The sequence below is a fragment of the Falco naumanni genome, chromosome 9, assembly GCF_017639655.2.
Source record: "Falco naumanni isolate bFalNau1 chromosome 9, bFalNau1.pat, whole genome shotgun sequence".
Taxonomy (NCBI): Eukaryota; Metazoa; Chordata; class Aves; order Falconiformes; family Falconidae; genus Falco; species Falco naumanni.
This window is the reverse complement of record NC_054062.1, coordinates 5363469-5383028: the sequence shown is the minus strand read 5'-3', so window position 1 is coordinate 5383028 and position 19560 is coordinate 5363469. Positions and strand designations below refer to the sequence as shown.

Below are 19560 nucleotides of genomic sequence, written 5' to 3'. Positions count from 1 at the left end.
GCCCCCCGCGGCCCCGCCCCGCCCCGCCCGCCCTGCGCCGCGCCGGGACGGGACGGACGGGACGGACGGGACGGGCCCCGGTGAGTGCGCCTGTCCCCGGGGCGGGGCGGGCTGCCCGGTGTCCGCGGGGCTGGGCCAGGCACAGGGACCCGTGCTGTCCCCGTACCCCTCCCAGGGGTCCCCGTACGCCCCGGGGGCTGCCCCACAGCCTTCCCAGGGGTGATCCCAGCTCCAGGGACACGTGTTGTCCCCCTACCCCTGCCAGGGGTCCTCATACGCTTCCCAGGGGGCTGTCCCGGCTGTAGGGACCCGTTTTGTCCCCCTACCCCTCCCAGAGGTCCCCGCACCCCTCCCCTCCCAGGAGCTGCCCTACAGCCTTCCCAGGGGGTTATCCCCGCTTCAGGGACCCATGTTGAGCCTTCCCAGGGGGTGATCCCAGCTTCAGGGACACGTGTTGTCCCCGTACCCCTCCCAGGGGTCCCCGTACCCCTCCCAGGGGGCCTCATATCCTTCCCAGGGGGCTGTACCGGCTACAGGGACCCGTGTTGCCCCCGTACCCTGCCCCGGGGGCTGCCCCACAGCCTTCCCAGGGGGTTATACCAGCCTCAGGAACACATGTGGTCCCCATATCCCTCCCAGGAGTCCCCATATCCTTCCCAGGGGGCTGTCCCGGCTGCAGGGACCCATGTTGTCCCCATACCCCCCCAAGGGGTCCCCGTACCCTCCCCCCCCCAGGGGCTGCCCTACAACCTTCCCAGGGGTTATTCCAGCTTCAGGGACACGTGTTGTCCCCGTACCCCTCCCAGGGGTCCCCATATCCTTCCCGGGGGGCTATCCCGGCTGTAGGGACCCGTGTTGTCCTTATATCGCTCCCAGGGGTCCCTGTATCCCTCCCAGGGGTTGCCCTGGCTACAGGGACCCATGTTGTCCCCATATTTTTCCCATGGGGCTGCCCCAGCTATAGGGACCTGTGTTGTCACCACACCTTTGCCAGGGTTGCCCCAGCTATAGCCCCCTGGACTGCGCCACATTGCCCCCACCGGGCTGCCCCACACCGACCTCGGGGCTCCCCCCATGCACAGGGACCCGGGGAGCACCCAGGGGGCACCCCCAGCCTCAGGGATCTGCGTCACTGCCTGGGGCCACCCCTGGCTACAGGGCTGGGGGCTGCCCCCGTGCCCCCTGACAGCAGAACACCCCCTGCGAGGGGCTGTTTAACACCCCAGGAAAACGGGGAGAAACGCTGCTGTGGTTTCGGTGCTTTCTTTTTAAAAAATGATTTAGTAAAAAATGTTTTTGCTCTCTGCTAAGCGATGCATTTGGGGAGAAGGGAGGATGGGAGCTCCTCCGGCGTGAAATTCGGTCTTGTGGAGGGGTGGCTGTGTATGGATCAGCTGCGGCAGGATCCCTGTGTTCCTGGAGAGCTTTGGGATGGACCAGGTTCATGGTCAATGTGTAGGGAAGCCTGCCAGATCCTAACACCTCAGGTGAGGGGAACGTCCTGCCCGAGCAGCTACTGCTGTTGTTCAGGATTCAGAAAAATCTCTTTTTGGCGGTGGGCAAAAGGCAGGAGAGAGCAGGCAGCCTCCCGCTGACACTGATTTGAGCTGATGTGCAGGTAGGGTCGACTGTGCATGTGTGCATTAACTCCATGAGTGGGGAAACATAGTAATCACCATAATTAAAAAATTAGAATTTACATCTCAGCTTTTTCCTAGAATCTTGTTTTGCAGGAGAAAAAAACTCCAGGGTTCTCCTGCTGGCAAGGACAAACCCTGTTTGTTGCTCATGTACTGAAATGACCTGGACACTCGGTCTGATCGAATTGCTGAACTGTCGCTGCCCCTCGGCTGTGAGATTTCTTGTTCTTCACAGCTTTTGAACATGCAAACTCATGGATGGAACAGGTGGAGATTAACTGGGTATTACTAATTGCTAATCACAACGGCTGTCAGGGTAAAATTAGAAAGGGAATATTTTGTAGAAACCCAAGCCCTCCTGCTTAGTGCTCCCAGGATTTGGTTTTCAGGTGGGCAGTATTTTGGGGTTTTGTGAGCAGAGCCTTCAAGCAGGTTTTTTCTTTGCTGGAACAAGCAGGCAGAGGTGCTTTTTTCTGATTTTTATTAGCAAAATACTACTGACCCAGAAGACGGGAATGCCAACATACACCTAGTACAGGCTAAATCCAATTAGTATGTCTTGAGCTAAGAAGAAGCCAATTACTGTACATGACAATTCACTGTCATTGAAAGTGGTTTCGGCTGGGTCGGTGACCCATGAGGATGAGGGGGAGATGCTGCCTCGGGCCCCTGCTCTGCCGAAGGCTCCTCTGCCCGGGTGGACGCTGGTGCGGGGACTGGCTGTGGGATGCCACGTGTGGGATGCCCCAGACTGGATGTGGGGTTGGAGTCTCTGGACATAGAAGCTGCTGTTCCCAAAGCATTCCTCAGCCTATGGAAAGATCGCTTCAAGCTTTACGTTAAGTCAGGCTGGTTCGGTGAAGTTCAGGCTGCCTGTGGCTGTGGTTACCTTGGTCCCACCTGGCACTATGGACTTTAGACTGGGGGTGTTTGCACTCACCAGCCTAGAGACTGAGATCTCTGGGAAATATGGAAGTCAAGAGCAGATACTGGAGTAAGAGGAGGCGTGAGGTGCTAGAGGAATTGTAGGCAGCAGCTCCATCTCTATTGTGGCCTCACCAAGCTTGGATACTTTCAAAGCCCAGCTGTAAGGTCCCAGGAGCATCACCTAGGAAGGTGGCTCTGCTCTGAGCAGGTTTGCCTAGGGAGCTCCAGACGTCCCCTCCTCTGAGGTTTTTCTTCTTATTCTAAATGAAGTTAAGATGTAGATAGTGTGTTACCAGCATACATATGCCTTATCCCATATATGTAACAAGCAGAAACCTCTCTGCATTCCCAGTAACACTGTGTCTCCTCACCCGCAGCCCGCATCCCAGCAGCAGGCACTCGAGGTGCGGCGTGATGCTCCCCGCTGCTGGCCGGAGCGGGAGCTGTGCTGGTCGGCAGAGCTATGGGGAAACTGCAGAGTAAAATCACCTTCCACACCACCAAATACAGGTAACGCGATGCCAGGTGACCATGCCTGAAGTCAATAAATCAGGTTCGAAAGTAAAGAGAGAACAGCAAATGAATAGAGACTGTAGCAAGTGTGTGGGTTTAGTTCTGTTATTGAATGTATGAATTGGATTTTTATTTTTGACCCTCACTTCTAAAGTCTGCTCGGTTTCTTTGGGGGACTGAAATCTAAAATGTAGCTCACAGGAGTGGCCAAGTGTGTAACCATGGCCGGGGGTCCTGCTCTGCGATGGCTCGGGCAGAGCTCTGAAGGGTAACAGCTCCAGGGGCAACTATTTAGCCCAAAGATCCAAACCGCTTCACCGTCTCTTCAGAGACGCAGCGGCTTCCATGGGCAAGATGAAGCAATTCAGTGGGTGGCAGCAGGGTGGGTGATCTCTGCCTGGGGACCAGCTGAAAGCACAGGGCGGCAGCAGGGGGCTCGGTGGGCTTGGCCAGAGCCTGCCAGGTGTTAGTGGAAGGGGAGGCTGGCGAGATCAACATTTCTTTTCTTCTTTGCACCAGCATGGAGTGAGTTAACACCTAAATATTTAGCAGCTCTAGAGATGGAATAGACCTGCTCCATCTCACCTAGTCCAGGGGCATTTGTCCATTCCCAGCTCCCCCTTGGCTTTCCAAAGGCAGATGTTGTCGCTCCCCAGCGCAGCCGGCGGTGCCATGTCCCAGACCCCTCTCACACTGGGGAGTGGCACCCTGGCTTTGCTCTGAAGCCCCTGCAGCCCCTGCCACTGTCTCTTTGCCTGCTGCTGCAGGGCCGATGGCTCCATGGAAGAGACAGGACCTGTCCGAGCTGTCGGGCAGCACAGCCCCACACACACCGATGCCGTCGCTTCTGTGGCTGCTCTCAAACCAGACCTGTGTGTGTCAGGAGGAAGAGATAAGGTGAGGTACCCCCTGCCACCAGGCACAAAGCATAGTCATGAAAATGTATTCACAGGTTCAGAAAATAAGGTTTAAACATGAGCTTTAAACATTTCCATCAATGGTAACAACTTTGTCGGTTCCTGGATTTGGAAAGAAAAGATGAGCTTAGAGTGAGAGCATGCACTGAAGCACATTGAATCAAATATTATAACCTCTCCTGAACTCAGATCACATCCAATGGTCTCACTCAGGCTTGGAATCACTGGATCACATGTTACCTGGCACAGGACAGGCTCTAAAGGCAGCTGCATATGCTGTAGGAGCTCAAAACCAGAAGAACATGTTCCCTCTCCGAGCTTGGGCTGTGCACGGGTCTCAGTGTAACATAACCAAGAACATGTGTAATCCTCCTTCACCCGCTCTGCTGCTGCCCCCGCTGATGCCTCTCCCTGCTGCTCCGCAGACTGTGGCCATTTGCAGCTGGAGATCTGGGGCTGCACTGCGGCGGTTCGTCGGGCACGAGCGGGAGGTCACCAAGGTGAGCGATGGAGCGCGGTGGGGTCTCTGGTACGGGTACCTGTCAGGGACTGGGGAGCCCGGAATGACGGAGTGACTAACTGGCTTCTCCCGTCTTGTCCTTGGCAGGTCACCGCTGCCCCTGACTCAGACAGAGTCTTCAGTGCGTCGCGAGACAAGACAGTGATGATGTGGGAGCTTCACGGGACCTCGGGGCCAAGCCAGCGCTTCCTGGGACATGACCTGGTTGTTACTGGACTGGCCGTGAGCCCAGGTGAGGGACAACACACTCCCATTGCCCAGGGATTTATTGACAGCTTTTCTTGACTTTTTTTTTTTTTAATGTTAACTTGTGGTTGCAGACGCCTCCCAGCTGTGCTCAGGTTCACGAGACAACACCGTGTGCAAGTGGGACACAGAGACCGGAGAGTGTCTGGGCAGAGCCGCTATCTCCAGGAATCTGGTAGGAGCTGCTGGTTTCTCGCATCCTATCTCGGCACCTCGATGCCTGCACAGTTATTTGGCACATGAAGCCACGTAGAGCAAATTTGCACTGAGCTTGGTGCTGCAAGAAGCCCTTGAGGCACTGCACGGGTTGCCTGTGCACCTGGGGAGACCAAAGCTCAAGGCTGGTTACTCCGTTCTCCAAGTAACAGAAAATCCAGGAGCACAAAGGTACCAAGACCCATATGGAAATGTATTAATGTTCCGACTGATAGCTGCTAGGGAGCACCTTGCACCGTGGGGGCTGCCTTCCCTTCTGATCCAGCTCAGCAGCAGAGCTGCTTTGGGTACCGTCTTCTGGCGCCCGTGCCACGTACCACGGCTCTGTGTGCTGCTGAGCTGTTGGCACCTCCCTGCCTGCAAATAACCACGATTATATATATATATATATTATCTATATAAAATAATAATAGGGGAGGAACATTGGTGGGAAGTAGAAAAAAACTTCATCCAACGTTTCCTGCTCGTAACCCAGCATGAGGAAGAGGGTGGGAGCGCGCTGGCTGTGTACCTACAGGTGGACGCCAGCCTGGGCTGCAGGCAGGGGTGGGCTCCCGCTCATCCTTCCCTCTCCACAGGTCACACATCTGTGCTGGGTCCCAGGAGAACCTTATGTCATCCAGACCTCAGAGGATAAAACAATCAGGTAAATTCTTCATGTGGCCACAGAGAAGGAAGTTACAGCCTGGGGCACGTGGGGGTTATGGAAGATGCCGGCGCACAAGCTGTCTCTCTGGTTGTCATGACCACCCGGTCTCCCATGCCCTGCTGGGGTGGCTAGTAGCCACCTTCCTGCTCACCTGGGTCTTGGAGCTGTAGCCTCTTGCCAGGGGAGGATGGTAAGGGGACATCTGTGGCTGTAAGCAGCACGGGGTGGCAGCTGTGGGTGGAAAGGGGAATTAAAAAAAGCAAGCTCAGCACAGCTGCTCTGGATGGAGATTGATCCAGAACAGATAAATGCAAGGATGCAGCGTGGGGCACAGCAGCAAGGGCAAAGCACGAGGGCGCAGCGAGGGTGTGGGGGGGGCAGGGCACGGAAGGAAGCCTGTCGTGGTGACGGTGCATCAGAGTCCCCCTCCCCACTCCCGTTCCTTCCAGGATCTGGGACAGCCGGGAGCTGCAGGTGGCACACACGTTCCCAGCCAAGCAGCACATTCAGACGTGCTGCGATGCCAGCCAGGACGGGCGGTACTGCCTCAGCAGCAGCAGTGGCTCCACGGGCGAGGGCAGCGAGGCCACCGTGAGTTTGCCGGGCACCGAGTCCGGCTTTTTCTGATTTTTTTCTCCCACATTCACGGGATACAGCAGAGGGCAGAGCAAGATCAGCGCTCCAAGGATCTGCTTGCTCCCACTGACTTGGCCTTATGCTGGTGTCACCAGCCAGGAGCTTAGTGCCTTCCTGCCTGTCCCTTCGGTAAGCCTTCTGCTCAGAGAACAGCCGAGCTGATATTCTTCCTGATTAAAGCACTGGGGTTTTGTTTCAGTAATGGCATCAAGGAGCACGAGGCTCTCACAGAAAGCCTGTAAGGGACCCTTTGCTCGAGGTGTTTCCAAACCAGGGATTCAGCCCTGCAGGTTCTCAGCCCTGCAGGTTCTCAGCCCTGCAGGTTCTCAGCCCTGCAGGTTCTCAGCCCTGCAGGTTCTCAGCCCTGCAGGTTCTCAGCCCTGCAGGTTCTCAGCCCTGCAGGTTCTCAGCCCTGCAGGTTCTCAGCCCTGCGTGTGAGCATCGAGAGGATGAGACCATCCCACCCAGGGAGAGCAGGGCTGAGGGCGGGAGCAGGCTGGAGACACGGCAGTCTTAGCCCATCAGCTCCAATGGGTGTGGGCGCATGCTCAAATAGTCACCGATGGTGAAAATCCCCTGAGGTTTGAAGTTCTCCAGGACTGGGAGCATGAGCAGGGCCCAAAGGCAGTAATTGTACTCTGGGGATGGGCAAGGAGCTCTATCCAAAACCATCTTCCTCTCTTTGTAAAAGAGCTCCGTGTTGGCAAGTGGCAGCAACAGAGCCTGAGCTCGAACCTCTGCCTGTTGCCTTGCAGCTGTGGGACCTACGGCAGACAAGAAACCGAGTGTGCGAGTACAAAGGGCATTTACAGACCATGACCTCGTGTGTCTTCCTTCCACGCGGCCCAGCTGTCACCCCCAGCATTGCCACATCCTCCTACGACAGCACAGTGAAGGTCTGGGACCGTGACACTGGAGGTAGGGGAGGGTCCCGCCCACGCCACGCGCCTCACTCTGGGATAACTGTTCCCTTTGTTTCTGTCTCCTGGTGGTGATGGGCACGATGATGCCTGAAATCTCTGGGTTTTACTCTAATCCAGCTGCAGGACTGGGTGGAGTGTCCTTCCTACAATAAAAGGAAGCAGCGATGAGAGATGGCTTTTAAAGATCCATCCGAGTTCAGCAATGACAGGACAAATGATAAAAATAAAAACAAACAGGGGAACTCCACAAATACGAGTGGAAGGTTGTAAAAAACAGTCGTGCTGGAGGACAGAGGGCTGGTGAGCAACTGCCATGCCTTTGGTCGTCCCCTTGAGGGGAATCACGGCCGTTTGGGGGGTACTCTGCCTGCTGGAGGGAATCACGGCCGTTTGGGGGGTACCTCTGCCTGCTGGAGGGAATCACGGCCGTTTGGGGGGTACTCTGCCTGCTGGAGGGCTCGGCAAGGGCAGAGTCCTCACCTGAGCTGGGCACAAAGGCTGTTAACATGCCAAGCCCTGCCGTAGCAGCAGGCTTGTTAGTAACGCCTTGCGCAGAAGGCAGGGACCTCTTGGAAGCCATTCAGGTTCACAGACACACACCAAACGCGGTGAAGTCATCAGCATTAGACGCTCCCCGTGGCTAAGCCCCTCTCCAAATGCACTTATTTACCATAGGATGAAAATAGAAACCTGATGATCCCCTGCAGAAAAGCTCTCACCTTCTGTTTCACTCACCTCTTCTCTCACCCTGGTGCCCGCACACGCCAAGGTGGCCACGGGGTTGGCAGCAGATTTGTTTTGATCCTGTTGCCTCCACAACTGGGTGACCACCACAGCGGCCAGCCTTAATTCAGCTGCTCCTGGAAGGGTGCAAGTCACCACAAGAGGTGGTTGCCTGACTGTCCGTGCCAAATGCAGCTGTTGGCAGCTCAGCGTGGGGCTGGGGTCCCTGCACTAATGCTGCCTCGGGGTTTGTGTAGTAAGAGACACGAACAGAAGGGCCGATGGACATTGTAAGTCTTATTTCTCTTTCCCTTTTGGAGGTTTATCAAAACTGCATGTTGAGTGTAGCACAGCCCTTAGGAAAACGATTTCTGGACCATAAGCAATTTGGGAGAAAAAGGCAGGTTGGGAACGCCTCCACGCAAGACCTGCAGCTCTGCCCAGTGGGGTCGGTCTGTCCATCCATCCCCGCTTTGTCTCCAGGGAAAGGGCAGAGCCTGACGTCAGCCTGGATCCCCATGAGCTGGCCACTGCCCGACTGGGCAACGCACAGGTCCCCCGTGGGGCTTACAGGGGTGGAGGGTCTCTCTTCTAGAGGGCACGTGCCGATGCCTTTGGATGCGGGGACCCGGGACAGCGAGGGGTGCAGCTCACCTGCCTCAGGCGAGCAGGCAGAGCCAGGCGGTGGGAGGTTGGTGTGGTCATGTCTCATCTTGGCAAACCAAGCGTGCCGAGTGATTTGTCTCTTCCCTCAGCCTGCCTGGCCTCCTTGTGCCTCGAGGGATCGGGACCACTGGTCTCACTGGCCATCTGTGACAGCTCCACACTGCTCTGCGCAAGTTTTCACTCGGGAATTCACGTACTCCGGATGAGTGACGGTGCAGACCCGGCGCTGGAGGAGGTGGCAGCGTTTTGACCGTAGTAACCTCCCTGGCAGAGACTGCCCTGCGAGGGGAGGCGACTTCCCCAGAGCTTCCCCCCGACTGCCAGCACCAGGAGAGCGTTCACACGTAGAGCAACAACGATGTGTGATCAGTGGGGCGGCCACAGGGGGATTTACTGGTTTCAGATTGTGCGTGTGAGGAAGGAACTAGAGCCGTCTAGAAGAAAAGCCACATCACTGATACATTCAGGCCAAGTTCTTGCTCCCGAGAGAGCCTTCTGTATTTTATTTACAGAACCTCCACACAGGCTACCAAAGGCTCTTGGAAAATGAAAGGTATTAACAGAGGCTGAATAACACCATACCCGAGGGCTGTATGGCGACCTACAAATGACCGGAACAGGCTGGAGAAAGCCTGTGAGCCTGACTTGGAGGGGAGGGTGGACGCCTATGGACTGTCTCCAAATTACAGCAGAAAGCACTATCTGTGGTATAAAACCAAAGTCCTAAAAAGTGGAAAAACATCACCCAAGATCTGACTCCAACCAAGCCCTTCCAAACAGAAGCGCTTCAAAAATACCTCAACCCAAGACCAACTAGTGACTACAGCTATCGTAACGCATGTTGCAATAGCCGATTTCTTTTTTTTTCTTTAATATAAAAAAACCCAAGTCTTAGTTGAAAGCCATTAACGTCTCCATTCCAGTTCATAAGCAGCACCTCTGAGCTACTCCGCTGTCCACAGCTTGAAGGTTCTGTCATAGGAGCAGGTCGCTATCAGCTGGCCATCGAGGGAGATATCCAGTCCCATCACCTTCCCCTCGTGACCAGCCAGGGTCTTCAGAGGGGACCAGCCAGGGTGAGTCCAGATCTTTGCGGTGTTGTCGTAAGCGCCTGTGAGCAGGAAGTTACCGTGATTGGCTGCAGCAGAGGATGAGAAAAAGGGAGAAGTGAGATTTGCAAATAAACCCACGGCAAATCTTTTCTGCTAACCAGTACAGGTCTTCCTGACCTGAAGATGTGGTTTTGAGTTGCCCCTATCCCCTGCCACCTCAGCTCGGGAGAGGCAGGGGGATAAGGAACATCAGCCAGGAGGTACTTACGTTCAAATTTCACTCCAGTCACCAGGTTCTGATGGGCAGGAATGGTGTAGATGCACTTCCTCTGGCGGAGGTCCCATACCTTGCAGGTATTGTCACCACTGCCAGTTGCAACGTGGTATCTGCCAAAGGATGGAGAAGAACATGTTGTTGGGAGCTGGGTTTGTACTCAGAGCTCCCACGTAAACCACGCAAGCTCCTTTCTTACCCATTTGGGGAGAAGTTAACCCCGTAGATCTCCTTCAGGTGGCCTTCTAGAAACATGATACAGCGTCCTGTGCGCAAGTCCCATACCCGGCCAAAAGCATCCAGTCCACTAGGAAGGGAGAACCCAAGCGTTGCCCATCAGGCTTCAGCAACTGCCAGAGTAGGCTCAGAAATTGCTGGGGCACTCGGCATCAGCCAGCAACAAAACCTTGATAATACTGCACACCCAGTCCTGCCACAAAGGACACTCACCCAGTCCCAGCGAGAGACCCATCCGTGTGAAAGGCAATGTCATAGACCCCTTTGCTGTGCCCCTCCTGATGGAGAATCTCTTCCTGAGCTTCCAGGTCCCACAAGCGCCACGAGTGATCGTAGCTGTAAAAACAAAGTGTTTATCCAACTACACGTATCTCCAAGGAGAGTAACAGGATATTTCATTAACTCTGTGGGCATTTTATTTCCAGCTGGAGACCAACAGGGTCTCACGTGAGGGGCAGACAACAGCCCAGCTGCTGTGAAGAATGGCCAACCCTTGCCCATGCTGGGCTCCTCTGTGGACAAGCAATGGTAGTCACTGGGCTACCAACTAGACAGCTAATGGTAATGTCTTTGCAAACAACGAAATCTCTGTACCAGGTAGTACCCAGGAACCTCCCAGACGGGTGCCACATCACACGTGCCACTCTCATGCTGTGTCCTTCAATATCTGCCACTGGTTCATCACTAAAAAACAGAAACAAAAATCATTGGACACTGGTCGGGGGTGGCTGGCTCTAGCCAGGCCTCTGCAAATGTTATGATCACAACAGAAGAACTGCTAATTAAAGGCAAGCCGGACAGGAACATCAGAATTTTAACTAATGACTCCAAATTCTGCCTTTTGTTCACACACCTGAAGCTTTAAATAAAACCCCTTTATCCACACTCATGTTGGTTGTAACGTTCTCCTGGGATAACTGTTATTCCTGAAAACTAACAAGGCCCTTGTCATTAGCACTTTGAAAGTGCAGAAACAAAATGTGGACTACCTGAATTGCAGGGAGTTTTTTTTCTGTGACTACACAGAACACATCCTGAACTACCGCAAATTCTGCTATTCTGAAAAACTGCAGGGAGGCAAGACAGAGTGAATATTTATTCTCCCAGAATTACAGGCAGTAGGTCAGCAGCCTTCAGCAGAAGGCCTGAACAGCATTTAGTTTTTCCAGCAGGCTAACTAGAGATGTGGTCACGTAAGACTAGTAAACGCCCTGTCCCTTTGCACAGGTATGCTTCTGCAGTTAGGAACAGCAACTTTCAGCTAAGGATGAACAACTGAGGATCTCACAGCTGCCTGCCTCTTCCTGAGGTGCACTGCAGGGCTCCACTTTTCAAACACAGCTCATGCTTGGTATCTACACCGTTCCCTTCTTTACAGGCTTGAGACAGATGCTGCACGTGTTCCAGAACTGCACTGTGCAGTGACAGAGCCACTTGTTTTCATCACAGGCTGAAGCTTTTGTGCATGGTCATATATTTGGTTAGTCCACCTCCCAATACTTTCCAATAACTCAAAAGTTCATTTCTTAATACTCAAGAGAGGAAATTTCCTCCTAAATGAATGGTTAGAATGAAATGATCTCCAAGTCTTCCATCCATCACCCAAAGCAGTTTACTAATGCCCAGCAGCAATTATGACTTGATTCTTTTCAGATAATTTCCCCTCACCTTGATTCCCCTAATCAGGGTGATCTCTTTTCCTGCTGAAGAAGGTGGCACATACTGAGGCCAGGAATTGCACTGGTATAACTACAAGAAAAGGTTATATTTGCAGGAGGATGGTAAATGTCCAGTGTTTAGTAACACAAAATAAACCCCAAAACAACAATGCTGCAGCTGTGTATGTCTGGTATCGTTCTGACCTTTCAAGGCTCCAGAGTTTGACAGAGCCATCAGCCGCACACGAGGCCAGGTTAACATCCTTCTTGTCTAGGGAGACAGTGGCTTTGGGATGGAAGACTATCGCTCCTACGTTGGTGTTGTGTCCTTAAGAGAAAGGAAAATTAAAATTCATCATCTGCCACATGATCTTGGCCAATTCTTCAGAACAGCAGCATTTCTTTGTTACTAGTTAGTCAGGCACCAGTGAACACTTTCACCGTGTCATCCCACATTGGGTGAAGTTGCATTATAACGGCCAGACACATTGGTCCTGTGAACTGCTAAGCTGCAATTCCAGTAGGACTGAGGTTTGTCATCCTCAAAATGTAGTGAAAATTTAACATATAAATCAAGACACTGACAAAATACAAATGTGAGGGCAAAAGTTGTGACCCCTGTTCAAAGAACCTTACTACTGTTAAATGACCTGGCCAAACCCGCTGGTATTTGGATCAAAATAACTCAAACCAGGTTTTGAAACAAAACAAACCACCATTCAGAAACAGAAACAGCAAACTTGAGTCTTGGCTCTAAGAGAAAAGCCAAGACTTCCTCTTGGTTATCTGACACGTGCCCATGCTCCACAAGCCTGACTGACACTCATTAAAATAAAGTCTGCCCAAAGAATACTACACTTTGAGTCACAAAGTAGTGCAGGTCTGGGAACTCAACCCAGAGAGGAACAAAAGAACTAAGCAAAGAGTCTCAGTGAAAGTCGCTTTTCTCTACCTCGTAAGGTGTGAACAAGGTTGCAGTCAGGCACAGACCAGAGCTTGCACAATCCGCTCCTGTTGAAGACAAGGAACAGATGTCAGCATAGACAGGAATGTCAAAGAACAGATCAAACAGAGCTGCAAAGCCACCCTGGGTGGTTCTGCAGTAGCTAAAATACCAGGACACTTCAGGCAACCATCCATGGGAACTAATGGACTCAGACAGAAACCTCAGCTAAGCTCTAAACCAAAGTGAAGAGTTCAGAGTAGGAAGAAAAACCATTTCTGAACTCTCACAAGCCTCCAATAACATCCCTCTTCTTCACTCCTGCTGTGCTCTCCCAGCCCCTAAAGGAAACGCTGTACAAGAAAACTTACCAACAGGCAGTAGCGAGAAGTTTGGAATTGGGGCTGAAGTGGCAGTAGGACAGCGGGCGATCATCTCCAATCTGACTGCAGAAGTTATTCAAGGACTGTAACCAGACAGACAGAAAACAACTGAAGTACAAACAAACTAGAGAAAGCCCCAGCCAAAGACTGAGGTGAAGGAGGCAAATGTACACAGGAGGAGGCAGAGGCCTTTGGAAAGTCACTTCCAAAGGGAGGAGCTGCCCAGGAGCCACTCCAGCTCCGAGCAGGAAGGCCACGGAGCCAGCCTGCCCAGTGTAAGCTAGCACAGCCCTGGGGCGCAGCTCAGCATTCCATGTGCCACCCACAATACATGCCACCAATAACCCTGCAGGCCTGCTTTGTGACTCTGGCTTTAACAGAGAACTTACTGTAGTTTCAGCCTCTTTCTACAACTCGTCCAACAAACGCAGCCGGACAGACTAGGGCAGGCAGTGCGGTGCGCTTAGGGGAGAAGCAAATCCTCTGGCAGCTAATGCCTCTGGGTGTAAACAGGATTAGAGTGGCACCACACTGTGTGCTTGAGCCTCTGTTAAGCTGCGAATCTGACTTAACATGCTCAAAAAGGGCGTCCCAGAGTCATCTAAAGCATGTTTTGCATTACTGCGTTGGTTATTATTTCCCAGTGACGACCGTACAGGAAAAGGAAAGTTAGCAGTCCCTTCCTAGCCAGCTAAACCTGTGAGAAAGCCAAGAAAAAATTCCTTTAACTTCACAGGTAAGCGGCAAGGTAATGCAGGGGTATCTCTTCATCCCCTGCCATGCAAAGGGACAACTCAAGTACATCTCTCGAATCACTTGAAGAAAGAGCTAGAACATGCTTTATGCATAACACAGGGAAAGAGAAAAAGCAGAGCTCTCCAACAGAAGACAGTGCAGAAAACTACATGCATCTCCCGACAGCACCTCTGGGCAGCTGATCCCTTTCTGATATCTTTGGAAGATCAGCAAAAGTTGTAAAAACAGCAGCTGAGCAGCTGCCACACCTACTCGCAGGGATTTGTGTAGCTCCTGTCTCTGTGATGTCCTGGTTGCCTCTGGAATCTCTTTGAGTAGACGGGCTTCTTCTAGCCGCTTCACTGCCCTGTGAAGAGAAAAGGTGAAGTAACAAGCCTCTACATTTTCCTCACCCTGCTGCTGGAAACAGGCTTTTCCCTCTTCTTCCCCCAAACCGGGCCAACCCGAGCCAGTCACTGAGAACTCAAGCTCTAAGCTTACTGGACCTGTCTACCGGTGTATGTTCCCTATTCCTTTGACCTCAAATATCCCGCACTACCCACAGTGGGATTAGCAGCTGGATTTTACAAAAGGCTGCATCTCCCTCCTTCGTTTGCGCTCTTTTATCTCACCTGGGCAGCGAGTAGTTAGCAAGCCACAGCCTCGCTGTTTTCAGACTGCGTGGTCCTTCGTGGTACCAGGTTTGCTGATACTGTAACAAAAAGAACAAAACTGAAGAAAAAACTAAGGTGATACTGCTCTTCCATTCAGTTACCTTAGATGACTTCCTCTTAGTACATTAAGTGCCACCACAGCATCTGCTCTTAAATCTTGCTGTGTTAAGGCCTCTTTTTAAGGGCATTTTGCATAACTATAAGCCCTAGGATTAAGAGACTCAAGTCAAACGCTCAGCCCTATAAATCAGAACCTGACGTGCTGCTGTTTCACTCAAGAATATTCCAATTGAACACTAACTCATTTTCACTTAATGACGTACAGCTTCCTCCTTGCCTACACATCGCCCAGTAAAAAGAACACCCAGAGCTGCAGAAGCTGTCCTTATTTCTAACAGCAACTTCAAAAAACAATAAGGAAAAAATGGAGTGAGAAAAGAGACAGGAGAAGCAAAAAGAAAGAAGAACCAAAGGCAGAAACATGTAGCAGCAGGAACATAATACTTTCTTCCCAAGTATGAAGACAAACCAACAATGAAAGACTCGCTATACTAAGGAACAAACATCTGATCTCCTCTTCTATATGCCGTATGGAGCTCGGAATTTGGTCAGCGAGTACAAGCCAGACGTAATGCTCCTGATTTAGACAAAACATTGCCCAGTTTTGCTAACTTGGCCAATACAGAAGCAGCATGAAGGGATGACAAAAGAACCCACAGACTGACCAAAACCAAGAGTCCTGGACATAGTAGAGACTGTCAAAGGAATCTTAAAGGGTATCATACACATCTCCCTCAGCACTGAGAGAACAAGAGAGACCATTACCTCTTCTTTGGATTTTTTAGACCTGTCGTCATCTTTCCTCGTCTTTTTTAATGCATCTGTGCCAACCACTGAAAGGATATTTCTTAATCTGGAAAGAAACACATGAAGTTGTATTCACTCAGTGAATTCTCAGCTAACCTGACAAATAATCACTGCCTGCCTTTCTTGCTGCATTGCAATGAAGTGTTACTGACTCGCGGCACTCACTGCACCCCAGCTAAAAGGAAAACATCAGGGATTTGATAAATTGAGACCCTGTTTGCAACAGCCAGGACAGACACAGCACCTCTCCCTCCTTTCTGCAGGACCTTCTCCAAAGAGCGTGATGGGCTCCCCAAGTGCTCGCAAACAGGCCTTCACTTCAGAGTCATCAGTGGAGACGTTGATCTGCCGGGCTCTCTTCCTGCGCTCAAACTCAGCCAGAACTTCTGCCTGCCGCTCGCTCATGTGGTCTTCAAGATCAAAGACCTCACCTGAACAAAAAAATGAAATTGTCAGATTGAAAACAATGGTTGGATGAGAGATCCCTCTCAAACAGGAAGATCCAAACACAGAGCCAAACGTCCAGGCAATGGTGTCATAGTTTTGATTTTAAATTATACTCAGAAGCTGAGTATAATTTTTAGATTTTCAAAAGAAGACTTCTGAAAACTTCATATTCCAGAACGAGGCGGGAAAATAAAAAGGTGGTTAAACATTCTCACCGCTGCTTATGTTGATGTTGCCAGCCTCAATCGCAGCTTTCATCCCTTCTTTTCCCAGCAGCCCTGATTCTCCTTTTGCCAGACGCTCTCTTTCCTTCTCTTCCAAACTGCCATAAAAGATGGGGGCCCTCTTGGGTGGAGGAGCATCGCTCTCTTCTGCAGGCTTGCTCTTTGCAGCCTAGAAGGTAAAGGCAGAATTTTGGCAAAAAAGGAAATGACAAACAGCCTGGCTGTGCACGAAAGTGCTGCTCTGCTGGAGAAAGTTTGTACGTACATCACTAAGAGACCCTGAAGTTGTATTCGAGGTGTTAATTTTGGACTGTTGTCCCAAATACAAAGATAGAAAATAAAACGCCATGTTAAACAATTTGCATAAATTAGACTGAATTATTTTCTGGTTATTATCTGCTTAGACCTCATTCTTAAGGCTGGGGGATTTTTTTATTTTTTAAGAAAACTTTAAAACACAAAACTTTTCCTAATCTTGCTGAACAAGTGCCAGCAAAGGCACGAGCAATGCCTTTGTTAAAAGGACCAGCAGCTCTCGATGCCCTTTACCGGGAAGCAGTGGAAGATGCTCCCAGGAGCGGAGCGTTAGAACAAATTTCCAAGAAAAACAAAAAGGTTCTGTAAAAACGCATGAAAACACGTAACCGCTCCAGTCGCGGCCCTTCGAATAGCTCCGGTGTCACCAGCGGCGCGGGGAGGGGGGGAGGGGCCTGCCCCACACCGGGGCCGCCCGCCACAGCAAGCCCCAGGCCCCAAAACAGAGCGGCTGGGCCGGCCCGCGGCCTGTCCCCGCTCCCGCAGGGGTAACGTGCCCGGAGCCACCCACCCACCTCTGCAGGCGCGGGGGGGCGGGCGCCGCCTCTCGCCGCCGGTGCCCGTGCAGAAGCCATGGTGGCCGCGCTCCGGGAGCCGCACAGAGCCGCGCCGAACTCCACCGCCTCACAACCACTTCCGGGGGACGCGGGGCACGCCGGGAGGCGCGGGGCACGCCGGGAGGCGCAGCGGGAAGCGGGGCACGCCGGGAGGCGCGGTGGCGCTTAGCGGCAGGACGCGCGGGGCACGCCGGGAGGCGGAGTAGGCTGGGCGGTGCGGCCCGGGTGGGTGCGGCGTGGGGCGGCGGCGGCGGCCGAGGCGGAGCGGCGGCGGGCGGTGGCAATGCTGCGGCGGAAGCCGACGCGGCTGGAGTTGAAGCTGGACGACATCGAGGAGTTTGAGAGCATCCGGAAGGACCTGGAGGTGCGAGCGGGGCCGGCCGCCCCCGCGGGCCCTGCCCGCCCCTGGCTGGGCGCGCCGTGACACGACCCCTTTGCCCCGCAGAGCCGCAAGAAGCAGCGGGAGGACGCGGAGGTGCCGGCGGCCGGCGAGGAGGCGGCGAGCATCGCGCTGGGCGCCGACCACAAGAGCCGGGAGCAGATCATCAATGACCGCATCGGCTACAAGCCTCAGCCCAAGGCCGGCGGACGCGCCGCCCACTTCGGCACCTTCGAGTTCTAACGGCGGGGGGGACCCAGCAGCCCTGGGGGGGGGGCCGGCAGCCGCGGGGGGGCCGGGGCTGGTGGGCCTGGTCTCGCCATCCCTCCCCTTTGCTGTTTCAGTTTGCTGGATGTGGGTTTTTTAAGTGGGTCTGGTTAACACGCCCATTAACGTCCCATGGCCAAGTGTCTCCTTTGAATTAAATATGTCTTTTTTTTTTTAATAAAAAAAAAAAGCAAGCCACATGAACTGCTTCAAATGGCTGAGGAGACCACGCAGGCAGGGATGGAAACACCCAGGATGCCGGTGTTTCCTTCACCTGTGTGTGCCCCGATACAGCAAAGCAGTAAAACACTGCCCCTGCAGAAGGATCCTGTGGGGGATCTTGTAATTTAGTAATGTTAAAGATGGAGGCGGTGAACGTGTTCATTTAAACCTTTCACCCTCCAAGCTGGTGACCCTGCTAAGGAGAAGGTACCCGGGAGCCTCTCATTAGCGTTTTATAGGCCTGTATGAATAAAGGCGGCAGCTCCAGGTGCAACAGATGGTGGTTCTGAATGCTGCTATCCCCCTTTCCTGAGAAGGCCGGGAAAGCAGCCCCCAGGCCTGTTAAAATCCCCCATCCCCAATTTCAGAGATGGCCCTACAGCTGCTTCTCCCTCAGTGTCACAGCTGGGCTGTGGGTTGGGCCCTCAGCAGGGAATGGTCACAAATGCGGATGCAGTAGAGCACACTGGGCAGGTGGTTGTGGAACAATATCCCCTATTTTCTGATCAAGCAGTTTTTCCTTTATGCTTCCATTCAGCCCTGGGGAGCACATCACCCCAGCTGCACTGATTTGTCACCCTGTGATGGAGTTTCAGGTAGTTGCCAGTGATGTTTGTGGCTTGGATCAAAGGTCAGCAAGGATTTCCTTACAGGTGGCATCATATAAAAAGTGGAAAGGCAGGCTGATTTCTGGCGGGCTAACCAACATATACCTGATGTTGCAGCAGTGATCCGTACCACCACCAGCTGGCCAGGCACATCACCGAAAGGTGTGGTAATGCGGAGCCCCAAAAAGGAGGGGTCAGCGTGCAGTGAGGCAGCCCGAAGGAAGCGAGTTATGAAAACTGAAGCAAGTTGTTGGTGTTTAAGCAGCTCTGCTTCCTCCAGCCTGGGGCAGGAGGCAGAGCAGGGTGCCAGCAGCCCTGGGGCCAGAGGCTCGCTCTGCTCCTGGCTGGGACTGTTCTCAACCATATTTCAGCACAGCGACCAGTTTATTTTTTCAGTGTCTCAAGCAGTGCTCTGAACTGGACTTGTTAAAATCATGCTTCATGTATTATAGGCACATCACATCTCAGGTCAGGCTGGGAAAATGTAGAGAACTTAAATGGGAGTGAGCCACAGCTTGGCCTAGAGCAGGGCTGCTTTTCCAGTCTAATACCACATAAAATTACCAGGGATTGCTCTGCTTCTTGGGTGTTCCCAAGGTGCCCCAGGTCTGACAGGGAACCACCAGAGCAGGTTCTAAACATCCTGTGGTTGGACAGGGGAAGAAAACCCCAGGGAGCCCCTCACTCCTCTTGAATGGATGAATATGATCTAGAGTAAAGCCCCGCTGAGAGAGACCAGTGTTCCTTGCTGTACGCAGACGCCTTCCACGCACCGAGGGGCCTCACTGTTACAGCTCCCTAAAACTCCTGTCCTTTGACTCCTCCAGCAGATCCAGGAGGCACCCATTCCTCATGGATGGGAATTCCATCTTGGCTTTCCCCCCGCTCCGCGAAGTAACTGGACTGAAGCAAACTGTGACTCATGCAGCATGTCTTCCCACACTCCTGGTTCCAGTTGTTGCTTGCACTTGGGGCAGGCCCAGAGGATGCTGCTCCTCTCCCCCATCCCTGATCACCTGAATCCCCTGCCACTCACGTGCGCCGTCACAACAGGTACCAAAGAGTCCTGCCAGAGAAAAGGGGCAAGGAAAGGCCACGCTGGAGTTGCCTCACTGTAGGGCCTTTTGCTAATAAAAGCGAGC

General features: G+C 52.8%; 3 protein-coding genes across 5 annotated transcripts; 2 read left to right on the top strand and 1 right to left on the bottom strand.

Annotated features, from left to right (window-relative positions):
- Window positions 1-35: 35 nt before the first annotated feature.
- WDR31 (WD repeat domain 31) lies at window positions 36-9481 on the top strand. Of its 2 annotated transcripts, XM_040606650.1 has the most exons (10): window positions 36-80; window positions 2945-3077; window positions 3848-3977; window positions 4423-4497; window positions 4605-4749; window positions 4838-4938; window positions 5558-5625; window positions 6078-6219; window positions 7020-7182; window positions 8666-9481. In XM_040606650.1, exons 2-10 carry the CDS (start codon window positions 3031-3033, stop codon window positions 8824-8826), a joined length of 1032 nt encoding a protein of 343 aa, XP_040462584.1. In that variant the 5' UTR covers window positions 36-80; window positions 2945-3030; the 3' UTR covers window positions 8827-9481. The 2 variants fall into 2 exon arrangements, with proteins under 2 accessions (XP_040462584.1, XP_040462583.1); XM_040606649.1 differs by lacking the exons at window positions 36-80; window positions 2945-3077 and having other exon boundaries at window positions 3874-3977; window positions 4211-4497.
- PRPF4 (pre-mRNA processing factor 4) lies at window positions 9046-17037 on the bottom strand. Of its 2 annotated transcripts, XM_040606647.1 has the most exons (15): window positions 16901-17037; window positions 16336-16380; window positions 16062-16239; window positions 15644-15830; window positions 15358-15445; window positions 14491-14570; window positions 14132-14225; window positions 13112-13206; window positions 12750-12808; window positions 12002-12125; window positions 10734-10823; window positions 10353-10475; window positions 10102-10209; window positions 9897-10015; window positions 9046-9714 (listed from the first exon to the last, which is right to left on the bottom strand). In XM_040606647.1, the coding sequence occupies exons 1-15, from the start codon at window positions 16958-16960 to the stop codon at window positions 9521-9523; spliced, it is 1644 nt and encodes a 547-aa protein (XP_040462581.1). In that variant the 5' UTR covers window positions 16961-17037; the 3' UTR covers window positions 9046-9520. The 2 variants fall into 2 exon arrangements, with proteins under 2 accessions (XP_040462581.1, XP_040462582.1); XM_040606648.1 differs by lacking the exon at window positions 16336-16380.
- Window positions 17038-17141: 104 nt separating this feature from the next.
- CDC26 (cell division cycle 26) lies at window positions 17142-17786 on the top strand. Its single transcript, XM_040606660.1, has 2 exons — window positions 17142-17306; window positions 17388-17786. The coding sequence occupies exons 1-2, from the start codon at window positions 17226-17228 to the stop codon at window positions 17562-17564; spliced, it is 258 nt and encodes an 85-aa protein (XP_040462594.1). The 5' UTR covers window positions 17142-17225; the 3' UTR covers window positions 17565-17786.
- Window positions 17787-19560: the final 1774 nt, after the last annotated feature.